Source organism: Barbatula barbatula, assembly GCF_947034865.1.
Source record: "Barbatula barbatula genome assembly, chromosome: 19".
Taxonomy (NCBI): domain Eukaryota; kingdom Metazoa; phylum Chordata; class Actinopteri; order Cypriniformes; family Nemacheilidae; genus Barbatula; species Barbatula barbatula.
The window spans coordinates 13,100,306-13,124,451 of NC_136782.1; the positions used below are offsets into that span (position 1 = coordinate 13,100,306).

The 24,146-nt window shown below is 43.5% G+C and overlaps 1 protein-coding gene across 2 annotated transcripts in view; it reads left to right on the plus strand.

The window, feature by feature from the left end:
• The window catches only part of grik4 (glutamate receptor, ionotropic, kainate 4), a gene marked incomplete at its 5' end in the record, with an annotated part of 131,757 nt that overhangs the window by 99,557 nt on the left and 8,054 nt on the right, over positions 1-24,146 (plus strand). For both annotated transcript variants that reach the window (XM_079480717.1, XM_079480718.1), the window contains 4 exons: positions 6,296-6,403; positions 10,981-11,184; positions 14,913-15,026; positions 24,035-24,144. In XM_079480717.1, coding sequence (XP_079336843.1) covers positions 6,296-6,403; positions 10,981-11,184; positions 14,913-15,026; positions 24,035-24,144 — 536 coding nt within the window. The remainder of the gene's footprint in view (positions 1-6,295; positions 6,404-10,980; positions 11,185-14,912; positions 15,027-24,034; positions 24,145-24,146) is intronic.

Here is a 24,146-nt window from a genome sequence, read left to right on the forward strand (position 1 = left end):
CACCTCTGTTTTAAGACATTTCAGGTGCTGCTTTGTTTCTATTTAAATTAAACAAGTTATCAGGGTTAGACTGTGTTTTCAACATTTTCATCAGGTATATTTTATCTATCATCTACACACATTTAGAATGACATAAATCTAACAACATTGCGCACTTGTTTTGTATAGGCTGAATTTGTAACATTTGTGACACAGATTGAGGAACTCTGAGAAGTAAATCATCACCGATGTCAGATCAGGGTTACACACTCATTTTATGTCATGGTCTGGGGACCCCCTTAAGTAACCTGGCCACCCCAAATATAAAACTCTAGCTCTACCACTGAATGCAGAACAGGTTTCCATACATTTTTAGGAGAGATGTGCAACATTGCAGCATTATGCAACATTACTTACAGTACTATGATACTACCATTTTAAAAAAAGCAGCATCGCGGGTATTTCAAAGCTTTATCATCGCAAACCTCCCAGTATTTAACAATAGTGTTGTGCACTAAAATCATTGAAATTGTTTTTGAAAGAAAATTTCTGTGAATTTTTAGATCTATGCATGAATATGCAGAGCTTTTTGTGTTTTGTGTGAGTCTGGCCACAACGGTTGGCTGCATCCTGCTGGTTCACTATAAGACTCCCAAGCAAAGCGGTAAAGCCCGGGCAGCTAGATGTTATCACACGTCACATGTAAATGCTTGCAGAGAGAAAGAGATTTCTCTGTTCCTCATTCCCCAAGCATGGCCAGTCAGGCCCCTCAGAGAGGAAGACGGAGGTTGCAGAGATAGCAAATAAAGGATGACTTATAGAGAAGCGAGATCCCCTCCCAACTTTCAGCGGTAGCAACAGGCTGGTGGGAGCTCAGGCTGAGCATTGTTAAGCGTGTGTGGTGGGTGTTTGGAGAAAGCTTTGATGTCAGCTGTGCTTTGGGTGGAGCTCTGATCTCCACCGTCTCCTCATTATGGGAACGGCCCTGCGACCGGCGGATAATGTCAAATAATGAATGTGGAGATTGGCTCTGCTATTTGGGAATAACAAGAAATGTTTTTCTGTTGCTGGTTATGCACCGCAAATTGAAATTTTGATTGTAGTGAAAGGTCGCTTTTTCAAAGGGTCTCTACGCGCCTGACCTTTTAAACCACCTTTTAACTCTTTATCCGTATGTTTCCATATAATGACCGCAGGTGTGACATTATCCTTGTTCCACATTAGAAGGTGAAAATCTTGCTACCAAATAAAAAACAGCGGGCAGTCATCAATGGAGGCGCTGGGCGAGTTTTCAAGTAGTGGGCACAGGGTTTGCAGGAAAATGTTAGCTGATTGGCACAAATGTCTTTATGACGTGTAGATTTAATGGTGTTCCATTCAAGTGGCTTTTAAATACACCGAGTTTATGTTCAAGTAGGCTCATACACAGAGTTTGATACTGGGCGGCCAAATGACACGCATGTACAATTTCAAGTGGAAAGCGAGTGTTCATTGTTATGTTAGCACAAGCTCTATTCAAGCCCTGACTGAATGCCTGTGAATCACACAATAGAAGTTTATGTTATCTCTAGAGCGACAGAGCTTTCCAGGCCAACGGTTGGGCTTTAGCTTATCCATCACCCACTTTCTTCCTCGGCTCCATCTTTTCCACACCTCTCTATTGATCTCAGTCGACTCCATGTGTCTGTTCGCAGTCAGACTTCGATGAAAAAATACAGATCTGCCCGGCCAGACTGCCATCCCACTGTCCTGTTAATGTATGGATTTACAGCAGGGAATGAAGGGGAGAAAGAGGAACTGAGAGAGAGATAAAGCGTGAAGGAGTGTGTCAGCACAGCTGAGGTGATAATTATATATGTAGCAGTTATGGACTCTATGATTATTTCTGAAATGCACCTGACATCAGAAAGCTAAAATGCATGTAGCGTATACTGGGGGTGGGCTTTATGACCAAAATCATATATAGTGTGAGCAATTTTATATCACGGTTTGCAGTTATAAGACACGCCAGTTATATGAAATTCTACTTAAAGGAATAGTTCACATTCAAAATGATAGTTCTGTCATCATTTACTCACATTGTTGTCATTTTACACCTGTGTGATTTTCTTCTGCAAAACACAAACAAAGATATTTAGAAAAATGTTGGCAACCAAAAACCATTGGTCCCCATTGATTTCTAGTGTGTGGACACAAAACCAATGCAAGTCAATGGGTACCAACGGTTTTCTGTTACCAATTTGTTTTTAAATATCTTCTTTTGTGTTCTGCGGAAGAAAGAAAGTCATACAAGTTTGAGGGTGAGAAAATTATGACATTTTTATTTTGAAGAACTTTAATATCGACTTATTTGTTGGAACATGTGGCCAGCTGTCCTTGGTCTTCCCCTTACTTAGAAGCAATTTTTAAGCAAACAATTTTTCAGGCTTTTTGTAGATGCAAAACAAAAAGATACATTTATTCATAACCCAGTCGTGCTTTTCTATAAAAAACATTTTTGTTGGTTTACGCTATATAATTTCACTCGGTTACTAAAAACAGTAAATCTGCCTGGACAAATCGATATACGACACATCCAATCCACCGAGCACCTAGTTGTGATGGTGTTAACAACCTAGAGTTACACCAGACCGGGTGGAGCAGCAGCACACCAAAAGTTTCATAATAAATAACAGGACAGTCCTTCCGAAAATCTTCCATCTGCCGCAACGTTGGCAGAGTTAACTATATTTTTTTTTAAATCTCACAACACAGAATAAACAGCATATCACAATCTCCAGATGATACTTTCCTGCCATTAAAGGATACAAAATCAAACCACCTGACAACAGTGTTTACTCTGCTTTTCTCATTACGTTTGTCCTTGCAGACTCTCTTTATCACCTTTTTTTGCTCCTAAAAGTCTCAGAATGGTGAAAAGTACATTCGAGTTACAATAACACCCTCTCAGACGGAAGCCGACTGAATGCTGTTGAACTTCAGATTCATGTCCCTGAGTACATAACCAGCTCTTTGATCACACGTACTGTACAAGAAGCTGCGAGTATAGTTTATACAAGTGGCGGCGCTTAGATTAGACTTTGATAATGTGCACCTGTCAACGGTAATTAACGACAAGCATTCATAGCTTGTGATTAATCACGACTGGTTTAAATGAACAGGATATATGGGTCCTGCTCAGCTGTTTACACTCATTTACCTTGGCTTGTTGCTTTCATTTTGCACAGTTAATTACCAGAACTGCTCCCTTATAGCCTCTTAAAAGCTCGGTGCAGAAAATGAGTTGCACACCAGGCCTTTGTTGTGATCATGTATAGCATAGGCATGTAACGCACGGAAGACCTACATTAAAGACCATTAAAGTTAAACATTAAAGTTCACCTTTAAATCAGAGGGAATCATGCTCAATTTGAAGCCTTGAACAAAGCCTTATCAGATCGTATTTTTATAAAGGTAAAGATAAAGTGAAAAATGCTGCTATGCCGGTATGTAATTTAGTGGTGCTTCGTACGGGCACAATCAGTATTTGTATTGAGTAGAGGTGGGCTATTACTTCAGGGTGTGTCTAAATCCACTTTTGCCAGTTTAACGTCGGGAAACGGTCGGCACGCCTGGGCGCATGGTCTAGACGGTTGTGCCGATTCTCTTAAGGAGTAATGGGTGTTTTTTTGGTGTAACATGCAATAAACCAATCGGAGTCTCATCTTCCATTCCCTTTAAGAGCCAGTTGCGTTCGCGGCATGGCGGATTCGCTATTCACACAGCGGAATTTGGAAGAGCAGAAACTACTTCAGAAAGGAAACACATCTGCTCGTGCGAGAAGTTAATGCGTGCAAGCAGACTATCAACAGGACAAGCCAACGTTTTTTGCTTTATGTCCACATTAATAATATTTTACATTGTAATTCATTTTTATAAATATTTGGCATTATTGTGTGCTTCTGCGCGTCCTCTCTGTGTGTAATAAGACGAATGTACGAGCGCTGTGCACCTGCCTTGCACCGCATTGCGCCACGTGTACAATAGGGCCCATAGACTTGAATATCTCTAAAACAGAATGTCATAGAGACTTTGAATTGGGATCTTTTGGCTTTACCCAAACCAAGAACACCCAAACTAACCTTAGTGATGGTGTGGCAGCACATAAACCAACACATTTGCATGGGCAAACATAAGGAAAGAAAAAATCTTCTTTTTGTGGGTTGAGTTTTGAATGAGCGTGTACACCCCAGTCGGTTTGAGTGTATGTTGTACTCCGTGTTTATCCAAGCTATGATGAGTAGAGGGTCAATTTCAGGGCATTTCCTCCCAGTTGGCTGATATCCAGGATATCTTCCTGCCTACAGCTTAACTCCACCATCCCACTCTGTTCCTGCCTCTACTCTGTGCCTACGCCGCCTCCTCCTCTCCTAATAACTCTTAATTGTTTTCTGTTCCTCACTCTCTCTCTCTCTCGCTCTCTCCCTCCCTCTCTCCCTCCCTCTCTCTCTCTATCAGAATCCTTCAGAGTTGGAAGTTGGTTGGTTACGTTATGCACCACATCACATCATGCATCAAATGTCATGAAGTCATCGTGGCTTTTTGACTGCTGTTGAGTTTCATGAGTTTCATTCATGAAAGCAAGGTGATATCTGTACCACGGAGACAAGAACACAGGATTTTGTCTTAACATTCTCCAAGGAAATCTTCTCCGTGTTTCACAATCTTTTCCTTTCTTCATATTTCCCATAATTTTTTTAGAGTGTAGAGGTTTACTGTTAAAAGAATGGCGCAGCGTCAAATAGAAGCCGATTCAATCAACATCTTTCAATCTCATGGGTATCAGTACAGTTCTGAATGCAATTCTCCTTTGCAACATGGAAGTTACAGTAGAAGTTTTTGCATTTCCTCTTAGGAATATCTCTAGAAATATGGCTTGTGCAAGTCCAGAATCTTAATAACTGAGCCCAGTTCTGTGGCTATAGCGTCAATAGAAGAGTTGGTAGCAATCTGATTGTATTTAATTGATAGTTCACCCAAAAATTATGTCATCATTTACTCTTGTCATTTCAATTTCAAACCTGTATGACTTTCTTTCTTCTGCAGAACACAAAAGAAGATAGTTTGAAGAAAGTTGATAACCGAACAGCCGTGGCAGCCATTGACTTCTATTGTATGGACACCAAACCAATGCTGGCTTCCATCGCTGTTCGGTCGACAACATTTTTCAAAATATCTTCTTTTGTGTTCTGAAGAAGAAAGAAACTCATTCAGGTCTGACAAAAGAGGGAAATGATGACAGAATTTACATTTAGGGGTGAACTATTACTTTAAATGTATCAATGCATTGCATAGTAAATCACAGCATAATATTTAACTTTTATTAAAAAAATATATTATTTGTATAATTAACACAGTTGAAAATGTTTGTCCTCCTCATATTGGGAGAAATAAGTTATATTTTAGAAGGGATAGTTAACCAAAAATGTGTCATCATTTATTTAGAGAGAGTCAGCTGATGAACTGAGATATTTCCAAAAATGCTTTCCTTCAACGGTAGTCATTGGGTGGCCAAGAACTGTTCTGTGTTCATCTGAACAAAGACATTTACACATTTTGTTGTAAGTGTAACGGTTTTCTTAACTGAAGTTTCTTTGCAACCGGGCCCAGGTCCTTAGAGTGACCTTCAAAGTTTTTGAAACCTTTTCTTTGAACAGAACAAGCCTGTTTGTGGCCCACAACACCTTTATATCTCAAAGAGTGAATCATTTTCGATCTAGAGTGTTCTGCAGCACACTCCCCTGTGTATTTTGGGTCTATGGGAATTCAGGGGATCAGGTAGAGAGGGAAGATAAATAGAGCTGCACCTTTTGCAGAAGGCTTTAAGAAGGAGGCCCAATGAACCATGCGGCTTCATAATTACAACGAAATATAAAAATGACGGGTGATTTAAGACAGCCATGTGTGCTGGGTGGAGACTCCGCCTCCTATAAAAGACAGCATGGCCCTCATATAGGTGACTTGGCGGAGGGGTGCCTGCCAAACCGGAATGATAATGAGGACATTGACTCGCTTCAGAGAATTGGGGTGTAATTGAGATAATGAATGCGTTCTGTTGCATCTCGCGTGTCCCAGTAGTGCTTTCTTTGAGGTGTTCCGACTGCTCCGTGTGGGTGTGTGGTTGTGTGGATATATCCGCATTCTCCTCTACCTGACATTGAGCCGTAAGGCTTAATGGTTGTTCTTTTATCATGTGTCATTCGGAGTTCTGGATCTTATAATAGACATAGTTTTGCTTGAAGGGTTGGTATAACTCAAACTGTCTTTTTTCCTGCAGATTGGTCAATGGCATTCAGAGCAGGGACTGTCTATGGAAAAGCAACTTCCATCACTTAACCTGACAGACACACTTTTCAACACCACTCTCACTATAACCACCATCCTGGTAAGTTATCTTTTCTTAGGGCACCGTTTTTACAGGTCAAATAAATAAATGATTAAAATTGTCTTTTGAACCTATTTATTAATCATTTTATTAAAAAGATATTACTCACAAATGGGACGTTGATTCTGGAAAGATTATATAGTTGACATGAACATCTTTGCAGTTTCCACAATCGTTCTGTCTAATCACCCCGGGCTTTAACTCTGATCTAAATAAAGACTCATCCCCTCCAAGAAACTAACAAGTATGCCTAGGATGGCATTTCCTGGAGCAGCAACCACCAATTGAAGATGTAATCCACAAGGCTGTAATCTCGGGGCAATTTTCTCATCATCTCACGCACTATAGTGATGGGGAACGGAAGCTTTTTGCAGCCGTGGGGTGGATGTGTCTCATATTTGTCTGGGTTACCCCGGCCCAACACTGGAAGAGAGAGAGAGACAAATAAAAAATCGGAAAATAAAAAACACCCATAAAATGAACGTCTCTAGAGGCAATAAAGTGCCACGTTGAGGACTTGTACAGGACGTAGACTGCCTTTCTAAAGGTCAGGCCAAAATCTTTAAGGTCCAATGTGTAATTTGCAATTTGTAATGTAATGTAAATGCAATATAATATATATAACTATGTCTTCAGAGGTGTATAAAGACCTAACATAATGAAGCGTTATGTTTTATTACCTTAGAATGAGCTATTTATATTTACATACACTGTTGGTCCCCTTACAAGAATAGAACGTGATGACATGTTAGTCCTGTGTCAGCCTCCGTAGTACTTCAAAAAGGAGGGGTGAGTGGTGGACTGAGCCGATGATTGCAATTCGCAACCTCACCACTAGATGCTGCTAAACTTCATACACTGGACCTTTAACTTTATAATTTAAGGAGAAAACTTTATAGCCTACACAGCTGATGACTAAAAAGACAAGCTTGATGAACGTCTTATAATTCTACACAAGTGAAACAAATAGAGGTGGAACAATTAATATTTACATACATTTTGTTTCTTCTTAATTGTCTTTGTGTTGCAGCTGGGAGAACTTATAAGTTTGTGCTTTTTAAAAATACATAAAAGCTTTTGCCAAATTAAAGAGACACTGAACAGTTATTTCAGCTCTATCACAGCTCATTCATCACAGGCTGATTGCAACGTCTACTTTATCTGAGCAAACTCGCCACAGTTGAAAGCATGCTGTGGGACTCTGGAGCGTTCCACCAGCTCTTTCATTACTGCTCTCAGATTTTGTCATCACTAGGGTCACGCTACGCACACACACACACACACACACACACACACAAACACACAAACAGATTGAATTTTACCCAGGTGATATGGTCTAGAATGGATGTTTTTGTAAGGGAAGACTGTATACAACAGCAGGTTCGAGTTTTATTGGTAAGACTGTATAAAACTACACTAACTGTTGTGGGGATTTGTAGTGATTCTTGTCTTTGAGGTGGTATCATTTAAAAACAGGGCATGTGCGTTTGCTCAACGGCTTTAGGGACTAATTGATGCACACGTGTGCAGTTTTTGCTGTGAACATTTTGATGTGCAGACAGGAAGTGAACAAATGGTGTTTACAGTCCTGAAGGGTGAATTCACTAAACAATTGCACCACCTCAGCGTGCAGTAATTCAGCCCTGTCTAGTTCTGTGTTTTATGGTGTTGTTAAAAAGAAATATTTGTTTATGTTTTGGGATCTTAACAGCTGAAATACGTGTAAATATGTGTTGTAGTCGAGTCCACTTGTGGTATTTAAAAGAAACGGTTCACCCAAAAATGTTTTTCCTAATTTACTCACCATTATGTCTTTCCAAACTTATATGACTTTCTTTGTTCTCTAGAGCACAATGGAAAATATTTTACAAAATGGCCCCATTGGCTTCCATTGTATGGACATAAACCCTTAAAATATTTCTTCTTTTTTGTTCCGCAGAAGAAAGAGTCAAGGTTTAAACAACATGACAAAATGACATTATTTAAAGAGCCCTATCGGGATCGCAATGTAGGAATGATGCTGTTACATTCCCAGTGAGGTATTCCAGATCGCACAAATGTGTCAATTACTATATGTCAACAAGTGCTCACAATTCATTCTTAGTGACCCCCCCCCCCCTCAAAATGTTCTGACCCCATAAATCTCTAAAATGATGACCACTTTCAAATCTCAGTTGAGCCGTAGAGCGTTTTCTGATCAATTTGATGTGAATTCTGTATCACTGCACCTCTTAAGTCAGCACTCGCACATGATGATGCATAAAATAGCTAAATTCATGCAATCAGTGACAGCAATAATGCACTCTTTCTGGAAACCTGGGAAAATAAGATTGCAGAAATGATACAGTAGATACACGTTGTCTTTCCAGCAGGCACACTATTGTTATATAGAACACTTTTAACGATATTCAAGGAAGAAGCTGATAGCCTATATTCATATATTTGAAATGCTCATAAATATAAAATGTGAGGTGCTATCTTCATGTAATGTGTCACCTCTGAACAATTTTGGTTTCTGGACTATTTGCTATCAGGCTGAGCTTGTTCCATCAGACTGACTTCCTACAGTACCAACTCTCCAATGCAAACCATAAAAAAACTAAGCGGGAGTATTGGACCAGTCAGCAAACAAACTCACACTGGTTTTTGAGAAGATCTTTCTGAGCTTCGGGAAACCTGAGAAACGCTAACTCACAAATTCAATTATTTAACACCTTCGATAGAAAAAATTCTTTGCGATTTGATCTGAGGTAAGATTTACTTTAGTGTTTTTGTTTTCCGGCTGTACCGAAACAGACTGCTGCCATGCTATATTTTTTAAAATGGATTTCATCAGCCGACAGCCTTCCAAGAAAACAAATGGAATAAAATCCGCCTCCAATCACAGACCAGTGAAGAATGTTACGCTTGACAGACCCGACACTCAAAGTGCCCTTAATCTCACTGTCTGCGCTATTAAACGGAAAGTTTCTTTCTCTGATGTGACCTGCAGATTTTATGGAACCATTCGAGCCTGGAAGAGAGGATTGCTTGGCCTGATAACAACGTTCGCTGAGTTGATTGATGGACGATCTCCACTCCTGAGATTGATGGCAGTGTGCCAGGCCTCCCTCCTCAACCTGAACTCTATTACTGCCCTGCCTCTTTTCATAGATTTTCCTAATAATGGATTATTATGTGTAAATATGCAATCATTCCATTTTTTCCTCAATCATCAATCAGACCGGAGGCGGGTTGGCCCATTATGGGCAATGTGCAATGACCTGAAGCCACCCATTTTTCTCACGGACCTATTAATTGAATCCAGATGGTTTGTTTATTAGCTTTCTTCCGTCCCTTTTAAACTGCATGTGTGATATTTGACTGGCCGCTCTTTAATAAGCCTTGTTTAGGAGAAAGTGTCCGGCTGTAATACTTGACTGCCTCCAGCAGGCCGAAAGGAATGAAAATTTGCATTTATATTGTGCTCTTCTGCAAAACCACGGCAGTGTCATCGTGGGGCATGACGGCAACATGCGTGGATGATTCAATGAGTTAATGAACGAAATGGAGGATTTGCATTTATAGTGACAGACTCTGACTCCTGGCCAGAGCGACTCCCCCTTTGTGTTGTGGCAATATGGGATTTCGCTGTTGACTTTGGCAGGTCCAAGGTGCGCCCATCCAACTGCGAATACAGCGTGCGGCTTTTGTAGACGTACAAATGAGGTGAAAAGGCCGCTGCCACGTTATTTGGATGCATATGAGCGATTCATATAAATAGGCTGTGGTTTATTTGAAGTGTCAGAACATTTCCATCGACGTCCCCCTATCGCCTGACAGGCTCGAGGCCCAGCTGCTGCTGTGCTCAGGCCAGCTGGAGCGTGGCCACCGGGCACATCTCAAATCAGGAATGCAGGACCAGACAAGCAGGTAAAAAAAGTGTTGCCATGGCGATGCGAAAGACTGAAAAGTCTCCTCAGCTCTTCAAATTGCCACTCAAACCATCGGAGTGGAGCGTGTCAGATTTACTAGTGAAAATGAAACGCCCTTCAGTCGACCAGTTTGCGCTAAACAAATAACATACCTGTTTTTTGCACTTAGTGCAAGGGCTATAAATGTGATTTTGAAAAGCTTTTACATGGCTGGTTTCATTCAGCACGAGCTGTTCATCTGTGAGGTGACAATGTGCCTTCGAATTTATGCCGAGTGTTTTCCAGAAAATGACAGTAATCCACTCTTCCCCCGAGGAACACACCTGTATCGAGGCTTGTGGCGTAACTGTGAGCACAGCGAGCGTTTATTGAACGATGGCAGGATGAAATATTCACAAAACCGTTATTTTGACTGCGGATTGCCTAATAAATCTGTTCTCTCTTTCCTTCATCAAACATGCGCCTTTGGCAGCCAGAGAAAACAAATCGTAAATTAAAAACAATCTTTTCGGTGGGCTCACATTAGTCCCCGAGAGGCATGCGTGCAGACTGAGCGACTTGCCAACTTAAAGCACTTGTGTACGAGCGTGTGTACAGATGTGCCTGTAGTGTGTCGCTCCATGTTTTTGTGTACCGATGGTGATGCCATTAATGTCTTTACAGGAAAATCCATATGTGATGCTGAGAGCCAATCACCAGGAGCTGGAAGGGAACGAGCGCTATGAGGGTTTCTGTGTAGACATGCTGAAAGAGTTGGCAGATATCCTGAAGTTTAATTACCGCATTCGGCTTGTCGGGGACGGTGTGTACGGGGTGCCGGGGGCCAACGGGTCTTGGACGGGCATGGTCGGAGAGCTCATTAGCAGGGTGAGTTGACATCATCAGGAAGAGGTTTATACTGCTTTACCAACGTCATGTACAGATGAGCGTCCTAAAATCTGATTCCAGGTACAGCTCCAAATACAGTATTTAACCATTTTTATTTTAATGTCAGTTTCCGTGGTGCCTTTCAATTTATTTCTAAACGGCAATTATCAGGTCAAGTACTAAAGATTGCACAATCCAAATTAATCCAAAGTGACTTGGATTCATGATATATTCCATAGTTATTGAATCCTTGACCTTATCTTAGCTAACATCAAGCTGTACCCGAATCTGTCTTACACAAGGCAGAAACAAGTAGACAGGTACATTTAATTAAACCAAATGCAAAGAAAAATTATAATATTTGACCTCAACAAATTGTACTGAATATGCAGGACTCATTGTGCAAGATTCGTGTCATCCTTGAATCCCGAATCACACCGCTATATTTTGCTCAAAGCCTTTTGGAACAATTAATTTAGTATAAATTACATTTATAGCACACCATCTCTGCAGTTCAGAATACATAGCTTAAAACAATTCGCTTTCCTTGTTGTAGCCTAGATTCATTCTCGAACATTCATTTGAATAATTCATTCAAAAGAGGAGGTCTTAAAGCAAGACTAAAAGTTGTTTTACTTGCTACCACACAGGAGAGGCTGATAAACCTGACAATATTCATGTTTATGCCTCTCAGTTACTGAGTCTAATGAATTTCAATTAGCCCATCTGATCCCATAACAGATACACACAGATGTGTTTAAAAGGACTCAGTGAAGTGTGAAGACTATTAATCCCATTCTTACAGCCTCTAACATACACTTGATGGAAAATAAATCTCACATGCTACAAATTTCAGTTTAACTATGAACCTTTTCGTCGAAAATGTTATTTTTTTAAAACACTTACAGGGCGCTGCTGATTTATTCTTCCGTTTGCTGGGAGTGAAAAAATTAGAAAATGAGCACGGCATTTCCATATTTCACATAAACCAGAGCTTTTTTCTGTGGCTTTTATTCTCTTTTGAGAATGCTGTGAGAAGTTATCTGTCTTAATTCCACAAGCTTAATGGAGGGCAAAGCTATTAGTGAAATAAAGAAAGAAGTGCCTAATCTTTGTTTCTTCAAAGTGTGTTCTTTACAGCTGACCTTGAGAGTGTCCAGTGTTTCTAACCTCATCCCACGCTGTGTAAAAGGGTGATGGGGTCGATTTACATAAACACAATACTAACTCAAAAGTACTGAAATGTATTTTGTCGATTTGTCCAGATATTGTTAAAAATAATGAGAGTAGTCTTCAAAATATCTTCTTTTGTGATCAACAGAACAAATAAATGTATAAAACCAATTTTCCTACTAATGTAATCAATGGTGGCCAAGAACGTTTGGTTACAAGCATTCTTTCAAAAACCTTACAAAGACATTTTTACAGATTTGGAAGGATGAAGAAATGATGACAGAACTGTAATTTTTGGGTGAACTGTCCCTTTAACTAATGTTAACAAATTAAACCTTATTGTATAGTGTTACCCGTATACTCATACATCTAATATTGGATGCAATAAGAAAATATGATAAAGCTAATTTTATCAAAGCAAGCATGAAATTCCACCACATGTTAACATTTTAATTTAATAAACAAGTTATTAAATATTACAATTCTAGTCAATTCAACAGATGTAGCTTAAGTTCCATAATGTGATGTATTAAAAAAAAACGCTACATTGAAATATATCACTTAAGTCTTGGACTGACCATCCTAAAGTGTTCATGTTGGCCGTGATTTACTCAACATCCCACCAGTACATAAAGGTAAAGACAGGATCCAGCTGTCCTCCGAGTATTCAGTGTTTTCAATTGCAGCGGATGAAGAATAAGCCTCAGAGGGAATCTGAAATGCCACACAGGGAACTTAAATCAATGTATTATTCAAGAGTGATGGAGTTGACATTGGCTTCTCTCTCTCTTGCACTCATTTTTTGGGGGCATCACTTTATGATTGAGTCGAGTCAACGCTAAAGCGAAGGGGGAGAAGAAAGAATAGCATGCTGCATTATTTATTATTTAGCCTCTGCGTCTCATCATTTCCCTCTCTTGAAATCTCGGAGCGGCCCAGTCATCAATATTAATACATAACGGGGACGTCTGACGCTTGAGCGGCGCTTATTGTCCTTGTTGCTGTTATAGATGACATCTGTTTGAGAGATTTCTGTTCAGGAGGGACCGTGTCAGCGCAATGTTTTGTCATGTGAAGTGAGGTGTTCGCTAGTTTAAGAAGAGCTTTGGGCCAGAGCTGACCAATGGAGAGCACTTGAAGATTAGCGCGTCTGCAAGCTATTTTCGTGAAATGAATCTTCAGGGAATGAAGACTCGTGCGAGGGAGCTCTTCTTTTGGCATCGCAGACAGTTTGGCTACGGTTAAGGTGAAGTATTCAACAAGATAACAGCTTAACTGTCTGTTAATCAGGTGAAGTGACTCATCATTACTCCATAGAGAGGAGCGGGTCAGTGTTCCTGCTTCATTGATCAGTAGAAGTATGGCATCTATTGTTTTTCCCTTGCAAATCTTTCGTTGGGTTGCTCATTAGCTGGAAGATCTCCATAAGCTACAAATCCAAACACCTTTCTGCAAAAGCCTATGTCACTTTTTGGATATCAGATCACTCCTAATTCAGCCATTCCTGGTGCTTTCGAGGCTCCGGGCATATGGCGAAACAATACATTCAAACCTGGTTTCTTTTGTCCTGAGATTGTGTCATTTACAGCAGAGCTCCAGTTTTCCATCATTCCTCCTGTAGAGGACAGAAAGCATCGCAGGGTAAGAGTGTGTCCCGCGGGAGCATGAAATCTCTTGCAGATGCACTTTTCAGCATTGTTTGATTAGTGGTATCTGGCCACAGCACCATGCCCAACAGCACTGGATGCTGTGTCAAGTGATTTGTCATGACAGTCTCCCCCTTTTCTATTTTCACCAACTGTGGTCATGTTCTGTCACACACACTGCTTTGACCTAAAGTATTGGCCACAGTGCAGGTATTTGGACTGCAACTGGTTCTTTTGTGGCTGTATAAAAAGAACGGGTCAGGTCTGTTTTTGAACATGGTGCCTGTGTGGTACCAAGATGGACTACAGGGTCCACCAGCTGGTTTATGACTTGCTTGGGGCAGCTAGAAACCATTTTGAAGGGCCAGTGTTGAATTTTCCTGCTATGATTTTAGTTTGATTGTTAAGTGCTTTGTTGTATTTTTTATTTAATATATAACTTACAAAAACCATCTTCAGTTTTGCATGCAGTGGACCCAAAAAGTGTCTGGATGTCACACATTAAAACATATGAAAGTCATTGCAATACATCACAAAACATTAAACAAGGTGACAATCATTAGTGTTTTCAATCGCTAGAAAATCGTGATTATTAATCTTGATTAATCTAAAATGAAATAAAAATGCACAATTATACATGAATAAAACGTGCATGCGTCTTTTCACTATGTGCGATGAACGAAGGCTGGTATCACTGTAACTGTGTTTTAGTAAAAGGTTTTTATAAAAAATCCTCTTTAGTGGTTTACTACTGTAAGTAATAAAAGTAAAAAAATAAGAAAACTAAACAGTAAAATTAAGTACTGTGTTCATTTTAATAGCCATATAGTTACATACAGTGGTTAAAATGACTAAAGTCTAATTCTGCCAAGCACACCAACACCTGTCATTGTTTTGCATGTGTTTCAGAAAGCTGATCTGGCCGTGGCCGCCCTGACCATCACGTCTGAAAGAGAGAAGGTTATCGATTTCTCCAAACCCTATATGACTCTGGGGATCAGCATCATGTACCGCGTGCACATAGTAAGAATATGACTCTTCCTCTACCTTCTCCATCACAGCATTAAAGACACAAGCCTTAAACATCAGAAGACATAATAACCCAGGCAGCGAGCGAGAGGGAAATATATAGAGAAGTAGTTTTGGGGCAGGGAGCCCCGGCACGTTACCCCCGCAGATGGTGCGCCGGGGTGTGAAAAGCTGATAAATGTGGCGCTTTCCTTTCCAATTTCAGCTTCTCCTTATTGTGACTTGTATCTAATTCGCACCAATAACACCCCAAGCTCTCGCACACAGCAAAAGTGGAAAATCCAATAGCTCTTTTATTTTTTAAGGCCTGGGTGCCATTAATCAAAGCCCCTCCCCAAACCCAAGGTGACATGCTGATCTCTCTGTTGGCTAAGTGCCAGATGAAGCAACTTGGTGCAGCGTGCGCAAACATTAATGTGGCGTCCCAGTAGGGCATTTACACACACGCTTAAACGCACACAAACACACTGCTAGCCCCCCAATCTCCTTGTTCTGCTAATAGTTGTTTCCGTGTGCATCTTGATTGTTTGGGAACAGTTGGGGAAATCAATAGCGCCAGGTGCACTTTAAACTGAGATAGACATTCAGAAGAAAATTGTTGTAAACTGCGGCACGTACACACGCGTCACATAGAAGCAAACGGATGCTCATCTGCATTCTTGCACCGTGACCTGTTGCAGCAGACATCACATTCTCCATAAATCCTTCCTCAGAGACATTGATGATGATATGGATTTGTTTATTTGAGCATCCTAACGCACACAACATAGCCTCTACCAATGGTTTGTTTTTGGTGTTACTTTGGTGCCACTTCACCTTTAACCCCTAGAGTGCTAGATCAGAAAGAGTGATTGTGTGAAGTGAATGTGAAAAACACAAAAGCAGACGCACAGTGTGACCGTCAGATGAAAAGAAATACAGGTAGCAGAAGTGCTAAATGGAGTCCACACAAGTAAATGCTTGTTGTACAGTGTGAAGCGTTTTTTCTCTTGGAAAGCCTTGAGCTCCGCTTATCTCTGTCCCAAAACTAGCATTTCATCTCTTATCCCGATCCCACAGTCATAACGCTCTCCATACTTGAATGCTTGTGCGTGGGCTTGTGTAGATTTAACCCACTTGCTATTGATCCAGGCGGCTTTGAATTCTACAAGGACCCCCGTAGCTTATTTCAAACTTTAAATGAAATCCTTCGCTTGATCGATAACAATGGTAAATGGAATCAAATGTGGCCTCCGGCCTTGTTTTAATTACATGTTCAGCAGTACAGTGGTATCTCCATCTGGGCGTGTAATTGGTCACAATGGTAGATGCCGAACGCTATGTGATTTTATAGATAGCATCACTTTGTTTGTGTGTTTGTGTATTTGTGAGTGTGGTATGGTGTGTTTGATTGTACTTTTAATTCTGGTCATTGGCTTTTAAAGACAGATGGGGCACAAATTATTTGTGTGTTGAAATACAGTATATACAATGCCTGTTTAAACTGCTGAAAAAAATTACCGGTGCAATTTGAACACCCAAGGTCTCAAAATTCTATATTTGAATTACAAAGCAACAGCAACCATGTCTTTATATTTGTGTTGGGAGTGAACATAAAAATGTCAGGGACATTTGGGTTTTGGTATTTTAATCATGTTGTTTTGTTCAAAAATGTCATGTCTTTATTATAATTAATATTAAAATAATATAATATTTAAGGCAGTCTAATTAAAGAAGAATATTTATTTACATTATAAACATTACAGTATTGACTCCGTAATGGGTGAAATGTATGTGTTTATCATAAGGAAAGTCATTTCGCTATTATCACATAGTTGTCACGGTGTCGTGCCGGAGAGAGACAGACGAGTATCCAGGCATACGAAAACAGGTAACTTTTAATAAACACAGACTTGTACACAAAACGCAAGACAATCAATAACCGACAGGGGAACAAAGGAAACACAGGGTATAAATAGTCTTAAATGATGACAATGATCGCTGGCAGGTGCGGGAAACGGCGTGATACAAATGACAGACAGGTGCGGGATAGCAAATGAGTCCATGGGGAAAAACAGGCAGGGAAACGGACGGGAGTGTTACAGTACACCCCCCTCCCCAAAGGCGCGTCCTCGCGCCAACGAAACACCAGGGAGGGGGGGTGGGCAGCTGAGAGACTCGTGCGGGACAACAGACTAGGACGGGACAGGGAGTCACTCAGCTGGCTTCCCCCTGGCTTGGGGTCAGGAGGCTTGGGCTCGGGCTGTGGGTCCGGAGGCTTGGGCTCGGGCTGTGGGTCCGGAGGCTTGGGCTCGGGCTGAGGGTCCGGAGGCTTGGGCTCGGGCTGAGGGTCCGGAGGCTTGGGTTCGGGCTGAGGGTCCGGAGGCTTGGGTTCGGGCTGAGGGTCCGGAGGCTTGGGTTCGGGCTGAGGGTCCGGAGGCTTGGGCTCGGGCTGAGGGTCCGGAGGCTTGGGCTCGGGCTGAGGGTCCGGAGGCTTGGGCTCGGGCTGAGGGTCCGGAGGCTTGGGATCGGGCTGAGGGTCCGGAGGCTTGGGATCGGGCTGAGGGTCCGGAGGCTTGGGCTCGGGCTGAGGGTCCGGAGGCTTGGGCTCGGGCTGAGGGTCCGGCGGCTTGGACTCGGGCTGAGGGTCCGGCGGCTTGGACTCGGGCTGAGGGTCCGGCGGCTTGGACTCGGGCTGAGGGTCCGGCGGCTTGGACTCGGGCTGAGGGTCCGGCGGCTTGGACTCGGGCTGAGGGTCCGGCGGCTTGGACTCGGGCTGAGGGTCCGGCGGCTTGGACTCGGGCTGAGGGTCCGGCGGCTTGGACTCGGGCTGAGGGTCCGGCGGCTTGGACTCGGGCTGAGGGTCCGGCGGCTTGGACTCGGGCTGAGGGTCCGGCGGCTTGGACTCTGGGCTATCCGGGGCCATGGAACGACTGGTGGGTGCCGGGCTCCCCGGATAGGCAATGTGCACCCCCCCAAAAAACATTTGGGTTGGCCCCTGGGGTTCCTTGGGCTCTGGAGAGGGCTCGGGCACGGGTTCGGAGGCCTGGTGAGGCTCGGGCACGGGTACGGAGGCCTGGTGAGGCTCGGGCACGGGTACGGAGGCCTGGTGAGGCTCGGGCACGGGTACGGAGGCCTGGTGAGGCTCGGGCACGGGTACGGAGGCCTGGTGAGGCTCGGGCACGGGTTCGGAGGCCTGGTGAGGCTCGGGCACGGGTTCGGAGGCCTGGTGAGGCTCGGGCACGGGTTCGGAGGCCTGGTGAGGCTCGGGCACGGGTACGGAGGCCTGGTGAGGCTCGGGCACGGGTACGGAGGCCTGGTGAGGCTCGGGCGCTGGCACGGGAGTGCATCGGGGCGCTGGCACGGGAGTGCATCGGGGCGCTGGCACGGGAGTGCATCGGGGCGCTGGCACGGGGGTGCATCGGGGCGCTGGCACGGGGGTGCATCGGGGCGCTGGCACGGGGGTGCATCGGGGCGCTGGCACGGGGGTGCATCGGGGCGCTGGCACGGGGGTGCATCGGGGCGCTGGCACGGGGGTGCATCGGGGCGCTGGCACGGGGGTGCATCGGGGCGCTGGCACGGGGGTGCCTCGGGGCGCTGGCACGGGGGTGCATCGGGGCGCTGGCACGGGGGTGCATCGGGGCGCTGGCACGGGGGTGCATCGGGGCGCTGGCACGGGGGTGCATCGGGGCGCTGGCACGGGGGTGCATCGGGGCGCTGGCACGGGGGTGCATCGGGGCGCTGGCACGGGGGTGCATCGGGGCGCTGGCACGGGGGTGCATCGGGGCGCTGGCACGGGGGTGCATCGGGGCGCTGGCACGGGGGTGCATCGGGGCGCTGGCACGGGGGTGCATCGGGGCGCTGGCACGGGGGTGCATCGGGGCGCTGGCACGGGGGTGCATCGGGGCGCTGGCACGGGGGTGCATCGGGGCGCTGGCTCGGAACACCAGAGGGAATCCAACTCCCGGAGTGCCTCTGGTGCGATCAGGACCGGTAGCTGTGCCTGGGAAGGCCGGGGATTTTGACCCTCACGGCCTTCCATATTCCGCTGCTGCGGAATCTCAGGGGCGCACTCGCGCTGCTGGCGCTGTAGTGCCCGCCGACGTGGATGGCGCCGACGGGACTTCGTGGAGGAGTGAGGCGCGGTCCCGGAGTGAGTCAGAACAACCCCCACGCGGATGACCGGTACCGGACGCGAACCGCTCAAGCCACCGTCCAGCTCCCCAACGCGGTCCACGGATTCCTCCCCCGGGAGAACCTGATTGATCAACTCCTCCAGGGGAAGGTCGTCCGCGTACGGGAGCAGAACGGCGGCGAGCAGGTCGTCGTCCAGACCGGTCAAAAACACACGGTTAAGTGTGGGATTGTCCCAACCCACCCGGTAACACACCTCAACAAACTCCTCCACATACCTCTCCAGTGGCCGTCCGTCTTGAAGAAGACCCACGAGCTGGTCCACTGGAGAGACGTAGATGTAATCCATACTGGTCGGTTATTCTGTCACGGTGTCGTGCCGGAGAGAGACAGACGAGTATCCAGGCATACGAAAACAGGTAACTTTTAATAAACACAGACTTGTACACAAAACGCAAGACAATCAATAACCGACAGGGGAACAAAGGAAACACAGGGTATAAATAGTCTTAAATGATGACAATGATCGCTGGCAGGTGCGGGAAACGGCGTGATACAAATGACAGACAGGTGCGGGATAGCAAATGAGTCCATGGGGAAAAACAGGCAGGGAAACGGACGGGAGTGTTACAATAGTGTTAAAGTCCCCCTGTGGTTAATAATTTTATCCCTTTAAACTAATCTTTGACCATTAAAATTTATATATTTAAATGTTTTTTCTTGTGAAAACTTAAAATAGCTTCAATGCAACTCTACACCTCAGCTTCATTAAGTATACCAGATATATGAATAAACAAATTAGACCCGCCTTCACACAGCCACACACCATTTTAGCCCACATCTATTCGCCATCTTTGCATATTTTGCCTCAAACTGCTGATCCACAGGGGTCACATGAGTTGATGTGATTGGTTACATGTTTATGACGTCAAATTTTCAAGTATCTATTACAGAAGAACTCAAGATTGTGTCTGTAGGCACAAGGAACATCCTGTGAGCCAGCCTCTTCAGTTTAGAGTGCAGGGAAGTGAAGACTGGGTGTGGTTTAAAATGAACTAACTAATTAGTGTAATGAGTTAATTAGATTGAACAGGGAGCAGTGGCGAGATCCCAAGCTGCCTCAGAGCAGCAGCAATTGTGTGTGTGTGTGTGCGCGCGTGTGTGTGTTAGTGTTAGTGTCTGTGTGCGTCTGTGTGCGTCTGTGTGCGTCTGTGCGTGTGCGTGCGTGTGCGTGCGTGTGCGTGCGTGCGTGTGCGTGCGTGCGTGTGCGTGTGCGTGTGCGTGTGCGTGTGCGTGCGTGCGTGTGTGTGTCTGTGTGTGTGTGTGTCTGTGTGTGTCTGTGTGTGTCTGTGTGTGTCTGTGTGTGTCTGTGTGTGCGTCTGTGTGTGTGTGTGCGTGTGCGCGTGTGTGCGTGCATGTATTTTATGAGATGAAAGATAGCAGTGTGTATGGAGAGAGCCCTCTGCTCCTGAAAACATGAAGAATGCTGCTAATTCTAGACACTTTTCTTCACTGGGCCCTTCCAGCTGTGACAGGACCACGTTCCCAATGGCCAAACGTTTTTCAGTGTGCCAGGGGCTGTAAATGGGTCTTCTTCCCCTCTTGATTAAAGGCATAGTTAACTGTGTAATACAGCCTTCAAACAGTGTGTTCCAGGCAGACCTGTTGAACCCATACATATAAAATGGTGCGGGTATGCAAAAACATTTTAGTCTGGTGAGTGCTGGTTCAGATGCATGGGTTGAGATGACAGGGCAAGGCTTTGCAAACAAATTAAGGCATTGTAAAAGATATGAATTCAATACTTTAACCGTTTCACACACTTTCTGTCATTGTTTGCTCACATTTTGTGTCCTAAAATCTGTATACATTTTGTTGTTCTGCTGTGACACAAAAAAAGGATATTTGAAAGAATGTTGGTAACCAAACTGTTCTGGGGCAACATTGACTACCATAGTTGGAAATATCTACTATGGTAGTCAGTGATGCCCCAAAATGTTTTTAGTTAAAATAAATTCTTTTGTGTTATACATAAAGAAATGTAGAATAACTTGAAAATGAGTAAATGATGACAGACTTTTTATTTGTGGGTGAACTATTCCTTTCACCGAAGTATAAAACACAGTTAATGAGATGGGCAGCGTTTTCCAAAAGTATAATAACCTTAAGTTGATCTTAAAACCATTGTCAGCAATGGAGCTACGATCAACATGGCTTACGATGCTTTTGTGAAACGCAGCCCTGGTCATTTTAGTTTTTGAAATGCACTACAAAAAGAAATGTATATTATATTTAGATTATATATATATAGATAGAGAGAGAGAGAGAGAGAGAGAGAGAGGCGTTTAGAATTCAAGATGATGTGAATGCCAAAACACATAATAAATTGTTTTTAATCAATTAACAACTCTTTTAAGTAATGATCTACTACCGCTCAAGACACTGCAAGGTATGCACCTAATCCACATCTTGCTAGCAGGATGCAATTAGCAGGATTAGCATGTTAACTCTATACATATGCTGACAGCTATGCGGCCCTCCTCTTTCATTTAATTCAACATGTAGTGCAAATGTAAATGAGGACCTGGTTAAAGATATAAGAAACCTTGGTGTGATCGGCTGATTGTAGCATGGTGGAAGAGGAGGTGATGTGACTGCAGGCGTTACAAGATGCTTTCTTCACCGGCTTCCTGTGAGTGTATTTTGACAGCACTTGTCTCAGTGAGAAACCTTTTTCCATACCTTCATTCCAGCTAGTCAGATGCAAGATATATTACATAACACCACAGAGACCATAACCGAGCCTGCAGCACCCAGTAAAGGAAAAAAGCCCTCCGTTCAAGTAAACATGTTCATTTGTTCAAGGAAAGCTTGGCTTCCAAGCATGTGGTAAGCTGTTAACGTGTGTGTAACCTGTGTTGTTCCTCTAAAGCAGCAGCGCCGAGCACGCATTAGTAAGGTGTTTGCTCTTTTTTCCACCGTTTCTGTGTTCCAGCAGGTTTCCGTGTGGCATAATGTTGATTGTGCTTTTGTGTAAACCCTAAAATTGAATTTAGAGAGGGGCTGTAAACAAGGCAGTTTGGAGCGGATTGCCAGTGCCACACTTAACGTTTACCCCAGCGAGCACTATCTGCAAGTCCTGCGTTCTCTGAGTCACGATACAATTATCTCCTCAAATCTCAAACGATTGCGAGCGCACATGCTCCGTCTCGCACATACAAGCTCTGGGCACACTCCAATTTCCTACGTACAGTATATCCCAGATGCTTGCTCGTCTGGTTTAGAGGAGGGATGGGTCGCTGTGGTTGACTTGTAGTTTAGTGAGGCTACTTGGTTAATGTAGTTTTTTAATAGCAGTGATGCGGTGGCCTATTTATAGGGATGGATTACAGACCGTGCCAATGGGGCCAGTGCACAGGGGCCCTTGACTACCATGAGCCTGAGGGGGCCCTGGGCTTCAAGGTTGCGCGATCCAGTTTGGTAGAGAAAACCCCTAAACCAATGATTATTTATGTTGAATATATGGGTCCTATAGCCTATACATCTCCTCTTAGACAAGGCTCTTCGTCTGTGATGGCTACCTGACACTCCCGTCACTACTGAGCTCAGTACAAATGATATGATAAACAAGTCATGGCAACATGTTACTTTAACTTATTAAATTAAAGTAACCATGTTTCAACTTTTTTTATTTTTAAACATGAATCAACCTGATGTTTTAAGCCACTTCAATGTAATGCAAGTTAAAATTCCTTGTTCATTTGAGTCAACTTAAAAATGTAAGGCAGCAACAAATTTTTACAAGTATACTTTCACACACAGGGAATTTGTTGATGTTACAACAAGATTTCAGTGCACGGATATAGACTAATTTGTATAAACAGTACAAATGTTCACATGTGTACATAAAAGTATTAACTGACCATCTTCCATATATGTTGAAGGTAAAATCATGCATGAAAGAAAGAAAGAAAGAATTATTAGTATATTAGTATTTTCAAAGTCTTCGTATAAAACCTTTTTTTTATCTTGAGGTTGACATTTCATGGAAATGCCCATTATGTTCAACGACATTGAGATCTAGCAGGTTTAAAGAACGTGTTTAATGCAAAATAACACCTCGAAATGGGGTCACGATGAAACTGAAACCAGCCTTATCTAAAAGTCTTCCTAGGTGAGCTAGTCGAATTTTTTAAATGATTGAACTGCTTTCACAGAGAGTCAGTTCTCTGTGTACCCACCGTAGACAGCCCTGCTTCTATCCATCCCTATAATTACAGCTTTTAGTGTCCAGCTCAACAGCGATGCCGTTCAATTACACTAATATGGTGATGATTGCAGACACATTCATGAATTTTCAGCATGGTGCAAGCTACATAGTGGAATAATGATGCATTTCACCATTATATAAAGTCTCGTTTTTGTTTGTTTGAAGCAAAATTACCCCAGCTGCTGTGTGCCGTTTGATATTTCAGTATGGTCAAAAAGCCTCCAGGTTTGAGTGTATCCATTGCTGCACCGTTAAGGTACACCGTCTGTATGACATCTAGATGCTGTGTAGATAGATTGGCCCTGGTGCTTTCCACCCTGATAAGAGGCTGTTAAGTTGTTGCTGACTGGTAATTGTCAATGTACCTCCAAGAGAGATAATTGGATTTGACTGTCGTGTACAGAATCAACTGTGTGCTGTTCCAGCGGGTATTGGATCTTTTCAGCTGGCCAAAATAGTTACCAGACAGAAAATCAAGCAGTTTGTCGAATCAAGCCAATCAGCCACAAACATGGATGCCTTTAATTCCATAAATCACTTCAACTTGCCTGTTTATTTACTGATACTAAATGATATGCTCTTGAGATGTCTTGACATTGACTCTGTGTTTGTATTATAGGGAAGAAGACCGGGGTATTTCTCTTTTTTGGATCCTTTCTCTCCAGGGGTTTGGCTTTTCATGTTGCTGGCTTACCTGGCAGTCAGCTGTGTGCTATTCTTGGTGGCAAGGT